The sequence below is a fragment of the Anastrepha obliqua genome, chromosome 3 (genome assembly GCF_027943255.1).
Source record: "Anastrepha obliqua isolate idAnaObli1 chromosome 3, idAnaObli1_1.0, whole genome shotgun sequence".
NCBI lineage: Eukaryota > Metazoa > Arthropoda > Insecta > Diptera > Tephritidae > Anastrepha > Anastrepha obliqua.
The window spans coordinates 133,343,977-133,365,067 of NC_072894.1; the positions used below are offsets into that span (position 1 = coordinate 133,343,977).

General features: G+C 33.8%; 1 protein-coding gene across 4 annotated transcripts; it reads right to left on the reverse strand.

The window, feature by feature from the left end:
- Positions 1-14,155: 14,155 nt before the first annotated feature.
- LOC129241244 (phospholipid phosphatase 1) lies at positions 14,156-20,458 on the reverse strand. 4 transcript variants are annotated; one of them, XM_054877475.1, is made up of 2 exons: positions 20,297-20,458; positions 14,156-17,150 (listed from the first exon to the last, which is right to left on the reverse strand). In XM_054877475.1, the coding sequence occupies exon 2, from the start codon at positions 16,632-16,634 to the stop codon at positions 15,606-15,608; it is 1,029 nt and encodes a 342-aa protein (XP_054733450.1). In that variant the 5' UTR covers positions 16,635-17,150; positions 20,297-20,458; the 3' UTR covers positions 14,156-15,605. The 4 variants fall into 4 exon arrangements, with proteins under 4 accessions (XP_054733450.1, XP_054733451.1, XP_054733449.1 ...); XM_054877476.1 differs by having other exon boundaries at positions 20,271-20,458; XM_054877474.1 differs by having other exon boundaries at positions 20,204-20,458.
- Between the last annotated feature and the right edge of the window lie 633 nt (positions 20,459-21,091).

A 21,091-nucleotide genomic window follows, 5' to 3' on the forward strand; every position in this document is an offset into this window, starting at 1 on the left:
GCGTCCATCAGCGGTCACTGCGGCCCAAACCATTACTTGCGATGGGAAATCGCTTCGAGTGGCCATACGTAGGCTCAAATTCTCGTATGAGCGTTCGGTCAAGTAAACGCGATCGTTTTGAATGTTTACGAACTGCTCAATTGGGAATTTTTTTTCATCAAAAAACACAATGTTAGGAAATTCGCCACGTTCGTGCAAACGCAACAACTCCTTTGCTCTTTCGCACCGAACTTTTTTGCTGGGGTGAAAGATCGTGTGCTTTTTGGAACTTGTAAGCCTTGACCTTGAGCTCACTTTTTAATATGCGTCGAATGCTCTCTTGCGATAATTTCAGTTCTTTGGCCATTTTTCTTCCACTTCGACGTGGATTTCGTTCAAGTCGAGATTTCACTTTCCGAACCATTTCTGGCGTTGTTGCTTTTTTTTTTGGTCCACCTGCATAGCGTTTTGCAATGCTACCAGTATCATTGTAATGTTTTATAGTGCGATACACAAACATTTTATTCACTTTGAGGTGACTGAGCTGACGAACAATGGCTGGTTGTGATTTTCCAGCCAAATATAACGCAATCACACTATTACGTTTGAATTCCATCACAGATATATTGAACTGTCATTGGAACAATTTTGACGTTGATGTCATGAGCAGATACAAGCAGTGTATACATAATCCATAGCTTCACGTGCATATGAAATATCTACTGGATACTTTTGACTGTCGCTCGATCTAACAGTATGTAAGGGCATATGTGATGCCCCCAGTTCCCGATTTCACGAAATTATAATGAATCCGAATAACAAAACTTGGTTTAAAAAATAGCTTTTCGACTGGTAAGTCAAATTGTGGTGCAAAATTTCCATATTAAATTATGGCTGCTGCAAAATGATAATAGAATTGCCATTACCGAAAATTTTATTAGTCCGTGCAATATTTTATGTATAAACTCACCAAAAAACGCATTAAATTCCTGTAAATTTACCAAATTAAGCTGGACAGCTTTCAGGTTTAAAGTCCTGGCAGACATTGGTTTATGTGCGTGCGTGTGTTACCCAAACAATTTTCGTTTAACTTTATCTATTTATGCATACATATATACATATGGCATCTATGTAATTGACAATGCGCTTGTGTTCTTGTGTGAATGTATATAGTTGTATATTTTTATTTCATATGATACATATTTTCGTGCTTGAATGTGTGCCGATTATTTAGCAGCAAAACGAATATAATGCATTGAAGCATTGAAGCAAACTATATTTCATACAAGCAGAACAGCATTCGCCGCACATGCACACATAATCATATGTACAATCACATACCTACACTAATGAGTGGGTGTACATACATATGTACGTGCGCACATTAAAATTCACACACACACTCTCAGTCGCCTGCAATTATGTTCGCTTCCGCACTGTTTGGTACATTTTCCAAAATGTGGTCACTTCATTATTAGCGGTGAGGAGCGCTGGAGCGTGGGGGAGGCAAAACAGGCTGCTGAGCACACGCATGTACACTAAGTGCCAGCTGATTTGACAGCAGTCTTTTACATGGATGTGTGAGTATGCGCGGTGTGTGAGTGAGTTTCCAGAGGATATGGCTGGTAAGCCACAAATACACATACAAAGTTACGTAAATACGGTGAAGGTGTATTGGAATTGATTTGCCGTAGAAGATTCATTACTATTACTAGTAGATACATACGGGAAGTAGTTCCATTTTGCATAGTTTGTTACTGGTACCGAGCAACCAAAATTGGAATAATGATGATACTGGATTATATAGATAATGGCATAGTCATATTTGCAAATGTTGTCCATTTACATGGCTTAGTTCTTTAATGCTGCATTTGGGAACTAGTTCCATTTGTTATTGGTGCATATGGAAACTAGTCGGATTTACTACAAGCGATTATGCAAATATTGAACTAGTTGTGCATTTAAAATACTTTAAGTAGTTAACACTTACTTTATTATGATAATGGAACTAGTCCGATTTGGAGTAGTTTATGACTAGTAACGAATTTCCAAAGCGGAAACGTTGGTTCACACCTAATTGTGTAGAAATATGTTTAGAATGTGTTCAGAAATTAATTGCAGTCAGTCATCTTTAGTTCTTTCATAACTAGCACAAGTGTAAACTAGTCCAATTTTGTATGATCTGTCACTAAGTTTGTTCATTCATAGTGTACATATGTACAGATATGTGTAGAAACTAATCCAATTTTGTATAGTACTAGTAAAGAATTAGGGAAAAATATTATATAGAAATGACCTGAGTCATATTTTAAAACTATCTTCAGCCAGTTAAATTTAATTCCTTACTACTAACATATTGGGAAACTAGTCCCATTTTATATATAGTAGTTTGTGACTAGTTGAAAATTACCGGAAAATGAACCAGTTTTCTAATGTCAATTATATACCATCAGCAATAGGCGTGTTGTAAAACTATCTTCAGTAAGTAGTTTTCGATTTATTCATAACAAGTACCTATGGAAACTAGCCTCATTTTATATAATTTGTTACTAGTAAATTAGTACCGAAAAAGAAACCGCTTTTCCAATGTCAATTATATAGAAATAGCAACAGTCTATTGTAAATCAGTTTTCAAGACTAGTACATATGCAAACTAGTCCCATTGTGCATAGTTTAGGAGTAGTAAAGAACTACCGGAAAGGGAAAATACTATTAATTTACCGATTTTACAAATAATAGCCTAGTCATGTTCATAAATAATACTCAGCTATTAACATAGCAGATTGCTAAAGCATACCCTGCAGAAAAAAATTAAACTAATAGAAAAAAAAATTTCTGTCACCAATCAGTCCCAGTATTGACTAGAGTTCTAATTGTTTGAAAACAAAATTTAGCTTCTGAAAAAAAGGAACGTCTCGTGGCTAATGGGCCGAACTCACTAAAACGCCAACGACTCCAAGTCAACTAATTTTCCTACAGGGCAGGTACTTTGGTACTTTCAAATACTCCCATAAATTTTGCCAACAGCTTCATTAGCTCACACACACTGGCGGGCATGTGAATGTATAAATACTTACACATGCACACATACACATTAGGGAGGCACACCCTCCATGCAAAAGATAATGATATTTTAGTCCAATAAAAGTCTATTCGTGAGCTGATTCAAGTTAAAAATATATCTAAAAAGCGGGTCTTGCAAGGAAAAAGTTTATGTGGCAAACTTTTGGTCTATATACTCAGTGGCTTCATATGGTGATTGTAAGGAGTGTTCAAAGTTTTTTAAAAATCTTCAAAATATGTACTGAAAAATTTAGGTACATATTTCCAAAGTGGCAAAGCTCACAAGTAACTTTGAGCTGCGCAAAAAAGTTTTTTTTTAAACACTAAATATGTCTAGGATTCCAAATTTTAGGATTTTATGTTTCTGAGACACCTTGATGCGCACACATACATATATCTACAGCTGGTGATTGTTCTGAGGAAAAAGTCAACTTCATCACTTTTGCTCGTACACGTGTTGACAAAATGGTTTTCTTAATTTGTATCCTAAGTCGTTTGGGTGCATGCCACAAGCTGGACTATGGAAAACCACAGAAAACACCTCAAAATTCATAGCTCAGGAATTGTGACTATAGCGCATGTGTGTATATGTATGTGCGCATGGAGGCTTTTGTAGTCATTTAAATACAGAAATATGTATGTGTGTGTGAATACACATCCATACATGCTTTCCGAAATGCTTTCAAGCGTCATAGTTTTTGGCCTCAGTGTCCCTAATGTTTATTTATCAATCAAAAAAATTGAAAAGCCTCTGGCTTTGTGTGAATACTTCCTTCACTTGACATTCTTAATGGGATATTGCAGAATTGATGAATTCAATATTTCCGTCTAGAAATTATAACATATTTTAAATCGCTGGGGTATTTTTTTTTTAAAGGAAAACCTTCTTGGAAATATATTGTACTTTTAGGCGAATTATTGTGTGAAAATTTATTTGTTGGTAGGAGATTAGGGAAAATACAAATAAATACATAATATGAATTCGGTATTTTAATTTTGATTATTCCCTTGGAAAGATGGTATGAGTTTGCGGCGGAATATATTATTTCATTAGTCGGCCATCTAAGAAGGAATTAGGATATGAAAATATGCCGACTAAGAACCCACTGATGCGTGATACTCACTTAAAAGAAGCTGAGGATAAAGCGAGGAGCTGAGAAAGACTACGATTTGGCTTATAGCTATTTTTTTATGGAGAAGAGCGGAAGAGAGTGGAATAAGCGAGGCTGAGTGAAGATGAGTTCGTTATTGGTAGTTGGTTTGCGTTGCTGCGATATTTATTTAAAAAATTAGCACAAAGCTACTGCTTCATTTCTGTTTACTTTATATCGTATTTTACACTTTTGTTGTGGTGGTGACAAAATGTTATAATTAATTTTATAATTTGACAAATTTATTTGTCAATTTGCGATTTTTAGGCGGTTCTCGGTAGATGAATTCCCAATACTCAGCGGCTCGACTATATTAAAGTTGAAGTACTTCAGTCTACCTCATGCCAAGATCGGATGTTTAAAGTCGTGTTTAGAGGAAGCTCGAAGAAAAAACGACCCTAGCAAAGCTTTTTTGATCTCATCCAAATGTAATGAGTTTGAGCATCGACTTCACGTAAGCTAATAGAGTGGAATGGAATGATATTGGTGCCAAATCAGATCACTATTAGCCGAACAAACTGTAGAAGGTCGAAATGCCGGCTTCTAATTGCATTATAACTAACTATAGAAATCGTTAGACTATCAACTAATTTCAAATGTTTACACTACTTCGTTTATGCTGGCTCTCAAGAGCGTGGCGATAATCACAGCGCAAGGTAGCGTACGCTTAGGAGGTATTTATTGGCGCAAGCAGCGATTTAAATATGCAAGTCCTCTCTGCTCTAACCTGATTGTGCAGTGACAAATCTTATAGTGCCAGAATTTTAAGTTATTTGTATATTTTTCTTTATCTAAAGCTAAAAAGATTCGAAATTAACTAATAAAAAATTTAACAAATATTTTCTTCAATATCAGTTAATTGATAGGCCCAAAACAAAATTCCACTACGGCGCTTACGCTGCTATCAGCTGGTATTTATTATATTTGTAATCAACATTTTTCGTAGATTAAAGATAGCAATTAATGGCAAAAAGTATAAATAATGAAAAGGAACTGCGTAGTTTTTGTTTTTCTCTTTAAATATTTGCTTTGTCTCTTTAAATATTTGCTGTGTCTAATTATATTCCATTTCTACGAAGCGCACTTATCAAATCGATACGAATTTCATTGTCTTACAAATACTTACGCACGTAATTTTGCAATTCGTTTAACTGATTTTTGTAACCAGGTACAAATACACATACAAACATAGCTAAGTTAGATATCTTAAAGTGTGTTCCAAAGAGATTTTAAAATGTATATTTTTTTATCACCAGAAAGCAAAGTGATTAACATTCCTTTGGGTGTGAAATATCATCGATTGTGCGTCATTTTTTATACCTTTGCACTTGTCGCCACCGTCAGGAAATGATTCGCGTAATTGATATGAAATGCCAATAAATGGATTTAAGTTAAAATTTTCTTGCAAAATAATTACAAAGCCTTTCATTCCCCGAAGGTTTGATTAGTGTGCATTTCGGGGAATTTTTTCAATAAACTGGGAATTCAATCACTTCAAAATTAAGCAATAGGTTTTTGACTGCTAACTGAATTTTACTTTCTTACCAACAAATAATATTTTTAGCACCAAACCTGTGGAACACTTTGAGATGTGGCCTTATGCTTCAACTTCGAACGCTAGGAATTTATGATGATGTTAATGAAACTAAATGGGAATAAGAAAAGACAAGAATGCTGTACAGGAATTATGACAAAGGAAGAGCTGTAAAAAAATAGTTCACTTGCAGTTTTTCCCCAAAGCTTTACAATTTTTGTGCAGTGTTTTGAGAAAATAAGGAAACTTAGACTCAAATTGGTCTAAATTATTTGAAAAAATCTATATGAAACTAAATTTTCTATTAATATTGTCTTTAAGAGTAGACAATAAAATTTAATAGCGCGTTTAAGTGTGGAAGATATAAACCCAATATTTGTTACCCGTGTGAGTCATTTTGACCCTTGTTTTAAAAAATCTGAAACATATAAAGTTTGTGCTATCAAGGGGGAATTAAAATGTTAAACAAAAATATTTCGGAAAAAATTTCTGTAGGGGTCTTCCCAGACCAAAACAGTGTGCGATGACGGTTTACCCTTATGCGGCGGTATTAAATTTGTACTTGGGCGTTATAGTGCCCGGAATTTATTTCCGTCGAAAGAGCAGGGATACATAACATGTAAGATTACGAAGGATAAAGAAGGTTTATCAATTCTATAAGTAAATACCGCATAAAATGAGTATGATTCCCTGCTCTGGTGGCTAAGAGTAGACATACGACCGGAATGGTAAAACAAAGACATACGACTACAAAGGGTTAATAGTTTAGAAATAATTTTATCTTCATATTGTTCTACTAATTGGAGAGGAGGTTTTCATGAGAATCTTTTTCATTACAGAAATGCACCCGAGGCTTTTGCCATGGCCTATCGAGGCGCTCGCCAGTTTGAAAAAAATTCTTCCAATTTTTTCATGGTATTATTTCCGCTGTGTTAATCAAATGGGCCCTTATGCCGGTATTTTACCGAAATCCATACTAAGCTGAGGCGGGAACATAATCTGAATTTTGAAACCTGACTTCTGAAATTTTTTTAAATGTTTCCGAAGATTCATTTCAATTAAACTTTAGTAGGCGTAGAAATATTTATTTTACGCAAAAATTGTGCAAGATTTTTCTTTTTGATTTTGGAAGTGCAAACAAATTATGCCAAACGAAAGGCAAGAAAAACAGATTAAGAGTTTTGTGTTTTAAAAAAATTCTTATTGCCTTAAAAAAATTTGAGTAAAAAGGCTTTAATTTTTTCAAGAAAGTTTTTTATATTCTAAGACAAAAATTTCTTGAAAAAATTTAATTAAAAAAAATTTTTTTCTTGAAAAATTTAATTAAAAATTTTTTTTTCTTAGTTAAAAAAATTTAAAGAAAAAAATGTAAGATTGATGTGACGTAACGTTTAAAAAAAACCAAGATTAAAAAACAAAATTCTAAAAAAATGCTGGAACATGATACAATACGGCAGAAACATTTTATTTTAATTAAATTTTTTCCAGAAAAAAAATTTTTTTTAATTCTTTTTTTTTTTGAAAACGTCACGTCACACCAATCTTACATTTTTTTCTAAAAAATTTTTGTTTTTCTTTAAATTTTTTTAATTAAGAAAAATAATTTGTTTAAATAAATTTTTCAAGAAAAAAGATTTTTTTTTTTAATTCGATTTTTTCATGAAATTTTTTTTAATTCAGAGAGGGTCAAAACGAACTATGAAAGAACGATAAAAAGTTTTTGTTTTTCTTTAAATTTTTTTAATTAAGAAAAATAATTTTTTTAAATAAATTTTTCAAGAAAAAAGAATTTTTTTTTTTAATTAGATTTTTTCATGAAATTTTTTTTAATTCAGCGAGGGTCAAAACGAACTATGAAAGAACGATAAACAAAATACTAAACCACGACGCGAAATTTTTATTATTTTTATTTTTTTTAAATGTTTCCGAAGATTCATTTCAATTAAACTTTAGTAGGCGTAGAAATATTTGTTTTACGCAAAAATTGTGCAAGATTTTTCTTTTTGATTTTGGAAGTGCAAACAAATTATGCCAAACGAAAGGCAAGAAAAACAGATTGAGAGTTTTGTGTTTTAAAAAAACTCTTATTGCCTTAAAAAAATTTGATTAAAAAAGGGTTTAATTTTTTCAACAAAGTTTTTTATATTCTAAGACAAAAATTTCTTGAAAAAATTTAATAAAAAAATTTTTTTTTTCTTCAAAAATTTAATTAAAAATTTTTTTTTCTTAGTTAAAAAAATTTAAAGAAAAAAATGTAAGATTGATGTGACGTAACGTTTAAAAAAACCAAGATTAGAAAACAAAATGCTACAAAAATGCTGGAACATGATACAATACGGCAAAAACATTTTATTTTAATTAAATTTTTTCCAGAAAAAAATTTTTTTTTTAATTCTTTTTTTTTTTTTGAAAACGTCACGTCACATAAATCTTACATTTAAAATTCTAAAAAATTTTTGTTTTTCTTTAAATTTTTTTAATTAAGAAAAATAATTTTTTAAAATAAATTTTTCAAGAAAAAAGAATTTTTTTTTTTAATTAGATTTTTTCATGAAATTTTTTTTAATTCAGCGAGGGTCAAAACGAACTATGAAAGAACGATAAACAAAATACGAAACCACGACGCGAAATTTTTATTAAATGTGTACGTAAGGGTGCACCAATCTCCATGCAAACAAAAAAAACGACGCTGTTTTTCCATAGGATCTATAAAATTTATTATATTCTAAAACTTCCGCCAAAATATTTCGGGCAAATATTTAAATTTACGTGGGCTATACTTACTTTTTAATGGCAAAAAAATTAGAAAAACACTTTATCTACAAAAAACTCGAAATAATTCTGAATTTTTTTTCCTAAATATATTGGCGGAAATCTTATAATATACCAAATTTCTTAATTACGCTGGGAAAACCAAGCCTTGTTTTGAAGAGGCACTCTTATGTGCATATTTTTTTGTCAATTAAAAATAAAAAAAATATTTAGTAAGAAATTCGTTTCCTATTTTGAAGCATTAAAATTAAACTTTAATAAAGCTAATAGTAGGTAATAGGGGGCAGCCGTAGCCGAATTAGTGTGTGCATGGCTACCATTCGAAAGCACGGAGGTTTGAATCTTTGAATCTCTACTCTCTCTAATGCACGCAATGCAGAAACAGTTTTTTCCAACAGCGGGCGTCCCTCGGCAGTCAATGCCAAACCTCCGAGTTTATTTGAGCCATGAAAAAGTTCCTTATATCAAAATATCTCCTTATATAAGAATACCTTCAGAAGCGGCTTAATAAACTGTAGGCCATTCCATTAGTGGAGCAACATCAACGCACGCCACAAATAGGAGGAGGAGCTCGGCTAAACATTCAAAAAGGCGCGATCGTATATCGTGAATTTCTAAATCAAAATGAGTTTCAAAACAATTTTCCCCCACATTCTAACTTCTCAACAAATAATTTTCACTTCTTTTAATTTATGCAATCTCACCGCATAACAAACTTAAGCATAAAAGTGAATTTGAAAGTCACTTGCAAACTAGTTTTCCAAACTTTTCGAACGACTTGTGCGCTTTATGCCACACAAATTGCCAACCATTGCCACCAATGCATATCGACTAGCCAAGCAAAAATAAAAAAATAAAATAGAAATTCAATTTCGTTTCATATTTGCTACCTTCAGCTAATTCAATAGCCTGATGCTACCGCCGCCGACACTTCCTGCCTACTTTTCTGCCTCTTTCTGCGCGTTTTCCCTCTTAGCAAAATTTCACAATGCCTTTGGTAGGCAGGAACTTTTCGAAGCAAGCGTGAAAAACGCAAATTCTGCAAGTCAAAATCTTTGTAACAATTTCTTGCGATACCTTTCACTCACACTCATACACACACACACACGCCCTTCTACATTCTTATTTGTCTAGTATGTAACTGTGTATTTGGGAATGTTAGCATCCTAAGTCAGTTAGTTCCGCACTTGTATGCGCCTGCCGGGGCATATTCCAACTTTCCAAACTACTAACTTGAATTTGCGCTCGTATTCTTTCTTGCCTTTTTCCATTGTTATTGCTGTTGCCCGGGTGATTTTATTATTCCATTCAACAATGGTACACTGCATGCTTCAATTATCGTATTTCATGATTCGTTAAATTCACATTCTTCAAAAATAGCGCGTACAGCACATACACACCCATAAATATATTCGCTCACATGCACGTGGCACGGAAAGCAGACACATCCAAATGTAAGCAAACAAGCACAATAGCAGGCGAGGCTTGGCTGTACGTGTCTATGCGAAAGATGGCGATTTCTTTCTCCCAAAACACACGCACACACACTGATATACTTACTTAGTCCCATGCATATGTACATATGTATATGCATAGGTATATTCTCACTACTACATTGGTACTATGTATCTACATACTTTTATGTAAAATTGAATTGTGTGTAGGCAATTTTCCGATTTGTTGTTGGCATAGAGACAATAACAAATCAAGCGTCTACACAACTACTAAACACATGACTGCACAAATACCCACTCACACACTGACATCTGAATCATTTCCATATATTTGCTGTGATAGAATTTGATAAAATTTGTCGCTGCAGCAGATGCTCGAAGTAGCTGATCTGAATTTGTATAGCTACTTGAGATTTAGTGGCCCCATAGGAAAATAGCGGTAAATTTGGGAGCTGGATGAATCTAAAGCAACTGAAGTAGAACTAAACAATAGGGGAACTGGGGAAGCAAACTCTTCCGTAAAGCATTCAAGAAACGTATAAGCTCTCATACAAAGCCTTAAGATAAGAAATGAAAGGTATGAAAAATTTCTATTTTAAGTCAAAAACCTGACCACTTTCTTAAGCAACTTCCATGAATGATTGACAGTTAAAATATTGCTTTAAACGCTAGCCATTCAGTGTCTAACAGACAGACAGGGCTTTACTCAAAGTACTCAGATATGTTGCCTTGGTTCAATCACTGTCCACGCCCAAAAGGTACTTAATCTATATTTGAGTAATACTTTAATCTTTGTAGGAGATGCTTTCCATTTCAATTCAAAAGGGTTATTCGGGACATGTTCTTCGATTTCGATGTAACTTAAATATGTTGCTCTCTGGTCAAAATAATGAGACACGTATTTTTTTGTTCGCCCGAAAAAATTTTTTTATCGGCAATTTTGTTTTTCGGCTCAAAATCGATTTTTTTTTAATAATACAAGAACATTTTTTTTTAAACGCTCATAAGTTAGTCAAAAATGAACCGATTTTAATAATTTTGGGTTCAAAATAATCGCCATTACTTACACGAGCGATTTCATGTAGAAACAGTTGCAAAAAAGTAGTTGAAAATTTTTTAGCCCGGTTGAATTGATATGGAAAGCATCAGGAAAGATGTGGGTGCTCACTTTCTATTTCATCAAAGTTATCCATCATATCGGCTTCAGATAGATAAACTGTTCCTAAATCTTCGCCATATTCGAATATTTACAAGGTAAATCCCCTTGTGAAAGGAATTTGTGGAACAGAACTAGTACGATTTTAGTTCAAGCACCATTTCGCTACTCGAGTTTTAATAAAAGTTAAACCATGGAAATAATAAATTATAGGTTGATAAATTCAACTAAAATAGTTTAAAAATAAATAAAAATAAAAACTTGTTTTGTATCTCCCAAGAATCGAACCAGATACCTCTTGAATGGTTTGTGAAAGCTTTATATTATCAAGTACAGAAACAGCGGTGCCCGCGCGAGCTAGTAAATAATATTTCATTCTAATTCTATCGAAAAGGATGCAAGCGTACAAGATGTATCGAATTTAGTACTAATAGTTTCGAACTATTGAAATAGGAATGTAGCAGAGGAGACTTGAGACTTCCTAGGACACCGCCGTGTAGAATTCAACAGCTGGTTATAGGGTAACGAAAAGAAACATGACTTAGACATGGTTCCAAAATCACCAGCACGATGTGTTACGAGTGAATTTTCTTGCAGGGTATGCACATACTTACATACAAATACATATCTTTAAGGGACTATATTCGCTCTGCTTCTACACGTTCCACTCTGTGGACTGATTGACTGTGCTTAAATCAAATATTGGTGCAACCGTAGTAAAGATTGTATGCTATTTCGCAACTAAGCTGCGTAACAAAGCTAACTTCGTTACAACAATAACAAACTCACTACAAAGGTGCGTTTAGTAAAGTGGAGTTATGCGGCCTAAACGAAGGTCTGAAGATTAAATTGGGTCAATCGAAGGAGATAGCAGTCAGGAAAGAACTCGAATATCTACTTATACTTACTATTTTTTGGGATACAAAATATTGTTGGAAAATAGAACTACAGAATGCAAGAAGACAATGAATAAACTGTTTTTCTAAGTTCGGGAAATGTGAAATGAAAAGCATTTTGTAGAAAATTTGATTAAAAAGTTTGTGTACAAATTATTCTGGAAAACCGAACAGAAAACTGTCGAACTTTCCTCTAAACCTTGGAAGAATAGACGTTCGGTTGATGGCTGGTATTATGACAGAACGCAATCCATGGGGTCAGCATATGCCCACCATTGGAATCGTTGAGTCGAATTATTCTGGTCGATTTGCCTATGTTGCTTAGAGGAGACGTATAGCACTGAGCATTTTCTCTGTGAGTGTCCTGACTGTGCTATAGCAAGACTACGAATTTTGGGTTCCGATGTCATAAGAATGCATAAAATTCGTTCTCTCAAACTAAGGTATATTTTCAGACTTACCAAAGTCTCTGGAAATTTCTCACAGGACTAGCTAATTTGTTTATGTCTCTGTCTCTATTCCATCCTAATTTTTCCTCTCTATCACTTCTCTCATTTTTTCCTCGACTATCTACCCTATTACTTTCCAGCGCTTTGAATAAAATGGGAGTTTTAGCCTGAATGGTTTAGGAGTTACCACAACTTCTCGGGGATTCTTGGCTCGACTTTTCCAAATTGCGATTTAATTTTCAAATGTACAACTTAGTTAAGTTGTAATTGTTAAGTTTAAATTAAAAAAAAAATCGATTTTGGTTAGATATTGCATTGAAAGAATGCTGTACCTTACCTTCTAGATGTGCTTTGCTTCAAAGAACATTCGTGTAAGGTTGCCACCGAATTTTGCATACAAATTTATTAGTCAGCCAAAATAAAGGCGTGAGATTGAGATGCAATTTTGCATTTCACATGAAAGATATTTTAGAAAATTTTAGCAAATTGTTTGAAGAGGGTTACCACCTAATTTTGTATATATTATTTGTTAAGTAATTAAAACGATTTCCATGAAATCTTGCATTTAAGTAATACATATTTGACACTCTAGATGTGCGTTTTTCCTGACAATATTTCTACAGGGTTGCCACACGTTTCACATTCATTTAAATATAAAATAACATATTATCATAGGGATCTATAATGGGGGATATCTTATGGCTTGAGTAAAAAAAAGGGGTTGCCACCTGTTTACAAATTCTAAACTAAAAACATGAATTAATTATTTCGATTTGGATGGAAACTTGCATTTAAGTAACACGTATTTAATTCTCTAGATGTGCGTTTTTCTGAAAATAATTGTATAAGATTGCCACTTGTTTCAATTCATTTACATATTAACTAAAATATTATCATATGGATTTAGAATGAGGGATATCTTATATATCTTGAGTTAAGAAAAAATATTTACGTTGGGTTACCACCTGTTTACAAATTCAATAAACTAAAAACATGAATTAATTATTTTGATTTGGATGGAAACTTGCATTATTTAACTCTGTAGATGTGCATTTTTCCTGAGAATATTTTTATAAGGTTGCCACTTGTTTCAATTCATTTAAATATAAAATAACCCATTTTCATATGGGTATTGAATTGGAACAATCTTAAACAGTTTAAAATCAGAAAAATAGGGTTGCCACCTGATTATAAATTAAATGATTTTTTTTGCAGATGGCAATCCCATTAATTTTGAACAAAAAACCCCATTTTCTTTTTTAAAACCTAGACTTGTCAACCCATGTGTTATGCCGTCGACAAACTTGAAGAACTCCAAATAAGACTGAATTGCGTGGGTTCTGTATACTTACCAATTTCTACAAATAATGCAAATATTCGTCTATGTGAAGTGAGTGTAAGAAATAATAGAAAAACAAAATTCCTTTAGTAAAGGTAAGTACAATTTTTTATTGTTTCATGCGGCAAAAGAATTTTCTTTAACATAAATAGTTTTTTTAACAATTTTTACATACTTAATTTACATATGCTCATTTTCTTGTATATATGTGTACAAATATGTATGCCTAGGAGGAAATTAAGGTACTTAAGTAGTTTGACGTAAAAGTTATGAGGATATAATTCATTTAAATTTATATGTTCGCATTGATGAGTCGATTGATTGATTGGGTTGTGGGTGTGCGTGTGTATGTGGAGTGTGGAATGCATACAATCATACTCGTACATCCCCATATACAAATATACGAGTATTCACTATGAAGCTGCTCTTTGGCAGCTGCCTCATTTCTACAATATTTCATACAACATTACATTTTATACATACATACAAATATGTAAAGAAATATATTAACTATTACAAATCTACGTTTTTGTCTTTCATTTTTGCTGCCGTTGAGCTCTGACGCTTTTTAGCTGCTACTTTAACTGATATCGTTGTTGTTATTGCTGCTTATAAATGCATTTTTTCTAGTTGGTGCTACTTTTGTTCCTTATTGCTTTTTGCTTATGTCATTTTCTTTACATTTTCATGCAGTAGCCGTTGCTTTTTCTTGTTGTTTTGTTGTTGCACCACATTCAAAGGGGAACAAACTCCAACAGCGCTAAAGTACATCAACACATGGACTCATGTACATGCACATATACACACACACATATGTTCTTCATATAAATGTATTAGCTTTCAAGCTGTTATTGGTGACTCACTGCCATCAAGTCGCCCGCTGTTGTGTTCATTTGTGGCATGCAACAATGTTTGTGTGTAGTAAAGGCATGCGGCAGCCGCTACTACAGCTCTAGCGCTGTCAGGCTTACTGATGTTGCCATATTGATGCACATGTATTTATTACCAAAACGGCCGACACAACGGCAGCTGAGAAAATAGCAATGCCTTTTGGTGCTTTCAGATTTAGTCACTTTTGTTGCACAACAGTGAATTTTTGCCTTTTGCTAAAATCACTTTTTTCGGTTGCTTGCTTAGTTGCTTGGTTCGCCGATAATTATGTACAGGTACTGAAGGCTATTATTGGTGTTGGTTTGTTGTTGTTGTTTTTTTGTGCTTTTCTTGCAAATTTCATGTATGCTTTTGGGTTTCAGGCATGCAAACGTAATTTGCGTGCAGTGCTCATGGGCGTAGCTCAGTAGGGGTAGCAGCCCGCAAAGCATTTCTCTCGAAAAAAACTGCGTGCTTTTGCTTTGACGCTTATCTGTAAGTGTTGAAAGCCTCTTTTCTGGATAGGGGTCATACACTCCCTTATTTGAAAATCTTTTCTCACGGTAACTCTTAGCAAATAAATATAAATATGCTTTAGCTTTTTTTTATTGGAAAGTTTTGTTATTATCTTCAACGATTTTCGAAAAGTGTTATCGAAATATGTTTTCCAAGCCCTGAGAATATATTTTTGATTTCTTTCTTATTCTTGCAATTGATACAAAATTTAATTTAAACCTTCCACGCGCAACTTTTACATCAACTAAGTATCTGTGCAGCCCCTCTTACTATGCAAACCACAGCCTGCGCCGTGGGGGCGTTCCTCTACTCTTATCACAATACTTGCCGACATGTGAAGTGTTTACAGATTTGTTTCGCCGTTAAATTCACTGTTGCGCTCCTTCCTCATTACTGCTCCCTCTTCCACGGCGCTTTTGCTTGCAATTACGTCGGCAACACAACTGCCTGCAGCTTCCATTCACAATCCCCACCGATACCGCCGCCGCCTATGCCGCCACGCTCCATTAAATGCTCCTTCGCCACTTGTTCGTGGAACTGTTGCTTCTCGTGCTCCTCGTGTGTCGTCGACAGCAATTGTTGCTGCTGCAAGTTGCTGACACTGCCACTAGCCGCCACCAGCAACATGCGACTGCGCGCATCATGCGGCGTCAGATGGTGTTGAGACGACGTCAGCTGATGGTGATGGTGCTGATGATGTTTTGTCACCTTGTACTGATGCTGTGTATGCTTCTTGTGCTTCTGTGCTGCCGCTTCCGCAAATGTCGGCCTCAGCATACGTCCCACATAGACCGCTGTCAAGACGGCATACACTAAGCCTAGTAGCGCGCCCGCCAGCACGTCCGACCAGTGATGCCAGTAGTCACGCACGCGGCTCAGCGCTATATAGCAAGCCACCAACAGCAACAGGAACTGTAGTATGTGGCGCAGCACGCGCGTAGTGCCACGCCCGCGCCACACAGCATGCAAATAGAAGCAGAGCAAAAGCATGGCATAGAACGAAAGTGATGAATGCGCGCTCGGAAAGGACACATGCAGTTCACGCAGCTGACGCGCACTCAAATTACGATTCGAGCAATAGTAATGTTCTACATAGACGCCGCCACCCACCAGCTGCTGGTAGGCGCTCTCACATGAGGTGCCGTCGGCCAAGCGCGGTTGGCAGGCAGTGTAGAAATGTGGACGCAGGCGGCCAACAACATTTTTCGCCAACTCTGTGGTGAGATAGGTGGCGATGAATCCGAAACTGAAGGTGGCTAAGCTGCGCGCCAAATTAGTTACGTATTTGCGCAAACGGAAACACTTGCAGATGCGCATTATCTCGACGACGCAGATGAAGAGCATCGGCAGGAGAAGCGTGTAGACCAGCAGCATGGGTATGGTGATGGTGCACTCACGATAGGGGTAACGCAGCGAAAGATCTGCGCAGAAGAAGCCACGCTGGAAGGCGCGCATGTTGGTGAGGCTAAGTTGTAGCGGTGGTGCTGGGAGAGAGATGTTGCGCGCAAATTTTGTGCCGTTCGTGCCAGCTGTCAGGTGAATGCTTTGCGCTTTTTTCCCAATTTTTATGTTTACTTTGGTTTGGTTTTACTATCGGTTATAAAAATCAATCTTCGTAGCAGCTGATCCGTTTTCTGTTTTTAGCTTTTTTCAAGCGGTAATTAGGCTATATTTTTTTTGGTGCCGTGCAATAAATTGGATAGATTTCCACTGCGATTTGTGTTGTTTTCCTTTTTGACTGCTTTTATTTCTAATTTTTGTTTTTGTTTCACGTTTTAGCAATAAGTAATCAGCATTCACTTGAGGTAATTATCAGCTTAGGTTTTTTTGTGTTTGTCTTTAATATGTTTTGTCTTCAATGAGTTCAATATTTTCCACTTTATCATTTCGTTCATACGTTTTTTAGAAAGCAAACCCGATTAATAAATTTTTTGTTGTAGTTTTTGTTTGTTGGCTATCGAGAGTGTTTTGCTAGTGGCGTGTCACGTTCAAGTTAGTAAATTTAAAAAATATATTTGAAAAAATTAATGCACATTTTTTTTTGTATTTTATTTTTAAAAGTTTTCTTTCATAACACATTTTTTTGTTGTTTTTGATGATTGTATTTTTTTTATATGTGTACATACATATGTATATGTATGTACGTATAATTTCGTTCGCTAACTTTAGGTTATCATTAAAATGTCATTTGTTATTAAATATTTTTATTTATTTATTTTTGTTTTTGTAACCTTTGTATTAAATATTAAAAGGAAAGCAAATCAATATGCTTGCAATATTTCAAACGAATCACAATTTCATATAGGCTGGTGCAAATTAATCATCCAAATTTTTTGAATAACTTTTTCACTAAATAAAAAAATATTTTGAGTGCTAGAAATTTTTATTTTGACCTTAAAGCGCTCCACTGCTTGCCTGTTTGTGGTCTATTTCACAAATGTCAAATATGAAATCTGAAATTATAAATCTTCCGATGGGGTGATTAATTTTGCGCCACCTTGTATTTATTTTGTAAAACGTTTGAAAAATTCAACATTCGCTATATTTATTTCCTTTTTTCATTTTTAATTAATTATAATTTGTAAAAAGTTTTTTATTTTAGGCCGAAGGTTTTAAAATTCAAAATTTGCTAAGATTGAATAACTTCTTCTTGTCACCCGATAATTTTTTTTTGCTTTTTTTTAAATTAAAATGTGAGTTAAGTTTTTTATATAAGACTGAAACTATGAGTTTCAAAAGTTGGAGTTTTTTATGTTACAAAGTTAAAATAATTTTCTTTCCGCTCGATAATTTTTTTCTATTGTAAGTTTTTAGTGTTTCTCGCTCTATAATTTTTTCCTTTTTTTAATTTTAAAATTTGAAAAAGTTTAAGTTAAATAATTCTCGATAATTTTTTCTCGTTTTTACCAATTTTTTTATATTAGACATAAAGGAATTTAAAATTCAAAGGTTTTTATATTAAAAAAAAACAACTTTTTTTAAATTTTTTTTTGTTGCTCGATACTTTTTTCATTTTTTTTATTTCTAGAGTTTCGAAATTTAAAGTTCTCAAATCCAATTTATTTTTTAGTTTTTATCGCCCGATAAGTTTTCTGTAGATTTGAGTTTTTAAACGCATTTTTTGATGCAAGACTGAAACCAAAGGTTATTAATGACTTCTGCAGAAGTTGTCTAGACGAGGAGGAGGAAGAGACGATCCCGCACCTTCTGTCTTACTGTCCTGCTCTATCGAGACGTATGATAGATTCGCCATTTTGGATGGACATTTCTTTCATGAATTAGAAGATCTCGGCTCTCTCGAAATTAAGGATTTTACGAAATTTTTGAAAAGAACACATTGGATTCAGGAGGGATAAGGGCTAGTTCTACAAGCGGCATCACAATGGGCAGTGAACCTGGGTGTGTCCTACAGTTGACAACCGCTTCAACCTACCCTAACCTAACCTAAGCCAAGGGTTTCCAAAGTTAGAGTTTTTTAATTTAAAACAATTTTTTCCCGCTCGATAATTTTTATTCTATTTTTAGTTTTTAAAGTTTTAGTCGCTCGATAATTTGTTTTTTTTATGTAAAATTCAATTCAATTCCTTTAAATAGGACTAGGAACTATCAGTTCCCAATTTCAAAGTTTTTAAGTTAAACAATTTTTTTCTATTTTTATTTTGCTGTTTTTAGTTTTTAAAATTTCTAAATTCAGAGTTTTCCCAATTCAATTTTTTTTTTATTTTGATTTTTCGTTGCTCGAGAAAGAAACGAATTGCGCGCTTTGTTAAACTGGGCCAAAATCACGTAAGCGATTATCGCGCCAATTAAGAAGAAGAAGAAACTGTAAGCTTCAAAGTTAGCGTTTTTAAGTTCAAATTTAAACAAATTTTTTATTTTTTTATTCTTTTATTGTTTTTATAAAAACAGAATAAAAATTATCGAGCGGCAAAAAATTATTTAAAATAAAAAAACTCTAACTTTGGAAACCTTTGGTTTCAGTCTTAGCTAAAAAAATGCGCTTAAAAACTGAAATCTGAAAACTGAAAAAACTTATCGAGCTATAAAAACAAAAAAAAATTAGAAATTCAATTTCTTTAACTTAAAAACCTTATAAAAAAACTGTTTCGAAAGGCAAAAAATTATCGAGAGAAAAAAAATGATTTAACTTAAAAACTTTGAATCTTCAAGCTCAATATAATTTTTTTCCGTTTATAGTGTTTAGAGTTTCAAAATTTCAAATTGTTTAGATAAAAAAAAAATTTCATTACTTTTTCGTTGATTTTTATTTCCGCTTTTAAATTTAAAATGTTTATCAAGACCGAAATCATGAGTTAAAAAATTCAGAGTTTTTAAGTAAAATAATTTTTTTTTTTTTTTTTGTCACTTGTTCATTTTTCTTGTTCCTTGTTTAGTTTTTAGAGTTTGAAAATTCAGATTTTGTCAAGTTAAATAAATAATTTTGTAATTGTTTTATCGTTCGATAATTTTTTTTCTTCTGTTTTTAATTTTAAATGTGGATAAAACCTGTTATATAAGACTGACACTTGGAGTTTCAAAATTCAGAGTTTTTTAAGTTAAAAAAATTGTTTGCTTCAATTTTTTTTGTCGCCCGATAGTTTTTTCTTGTTTCTTTAGTTTTCGAAGGTTCAAAATTTACAGTTTTTTAATTTAATAAATTTTGTTTTTTAAATTTTTTGTCGTTCAATAACTTTTTTTTTGTTTAGTTTTAAATGTTTTAACTTGTGGTTTTGTGTATTAAATCTTTTCGAAAGGCAAATTTTTTCTTAAATATCCTTAAAAAATTTTTGATTTGTTTTTTTTTTTTAATTACTAAGCAAAAAATGTACTAATACATTTGTCTCGTCAACCTAATCTAATTTTTTGCCTTCTTTTCAGAATCTTGTTGACAATGTTTATTACTCGATTTTTTTAATAAATATTTAATTACTAGTTAAAAATTTATAGAATTTGTTGTTATTATTATTATTTTTTACAATTATCAATTTTTTAATCAATCACAATTCACTTTCTAGTTTACGTACGCATTCACTTCATTCAACCGCATTTTGACATTTCTTGTTAGTTTTCAAAATCCTTTCCATTTCTCACTTCGTAATATTACATATTTCACCCACTTCCTTGTTTTCTTTTACGGTGTTATTTATTTTGCTGTTGTGCTTTTCAACTTTTGACCGCTGCTTTGTTATTAATATCGTAACAGTTCGCTTGTGTTTTTATATTGTTTTTTTTTTTTTGCACGCCAAATGATCATCACACGCGCGCGCTCACGCTCAGCAACTGACTGCTGATTGTCAAAGCGTTTTACTGGCGATCTAGCCATGGACTAGAGCAGCAACGGACAGCAAATGAGCCACTCTGCTGTACACCAGCGTCAACGCGAACGCGGCGACAGCGAATTCAACACCACAGTAGGTGACGTCGTGGCGCGGCACAGCGCAGCGCAGCGCGGCTAACCACATTTAAGAGGCCGCCGCCGCGACACTGCGCACACCTAAAACAAAAATACAGTAACAATACTACACCACTGTGTAGCGACAACAATAAAGCATGTATGCATTCATATTAATATCAAAACGATCCAAACGCTTTGAGCACTCATTACTACTGCTTTTGTTGTAATTGTTTGTGGTTTGCCTTTTTCACGCAATCACTTTACTTTTCCTCACTTTTCATTTACTTTTTTTCTTGACTTGCAGTGAGAACTTTTGCACTGCTGTTATTAAATTTCAAATCGCTGGCTTGAAAGCCGATATTCTTATCAAGAAGCGTGCACAAAAGCCGCTGCCGCTGCTGACCGCGACTGCGACCGTGACTGCGATGGCGGTAATCAAAGCCGCGACGCCTTGGTTACTGAAGATGTTGACGCTGGTGGCTGGCGCTCGTGCCCGGCTCTCAAAAAAATGTAAATA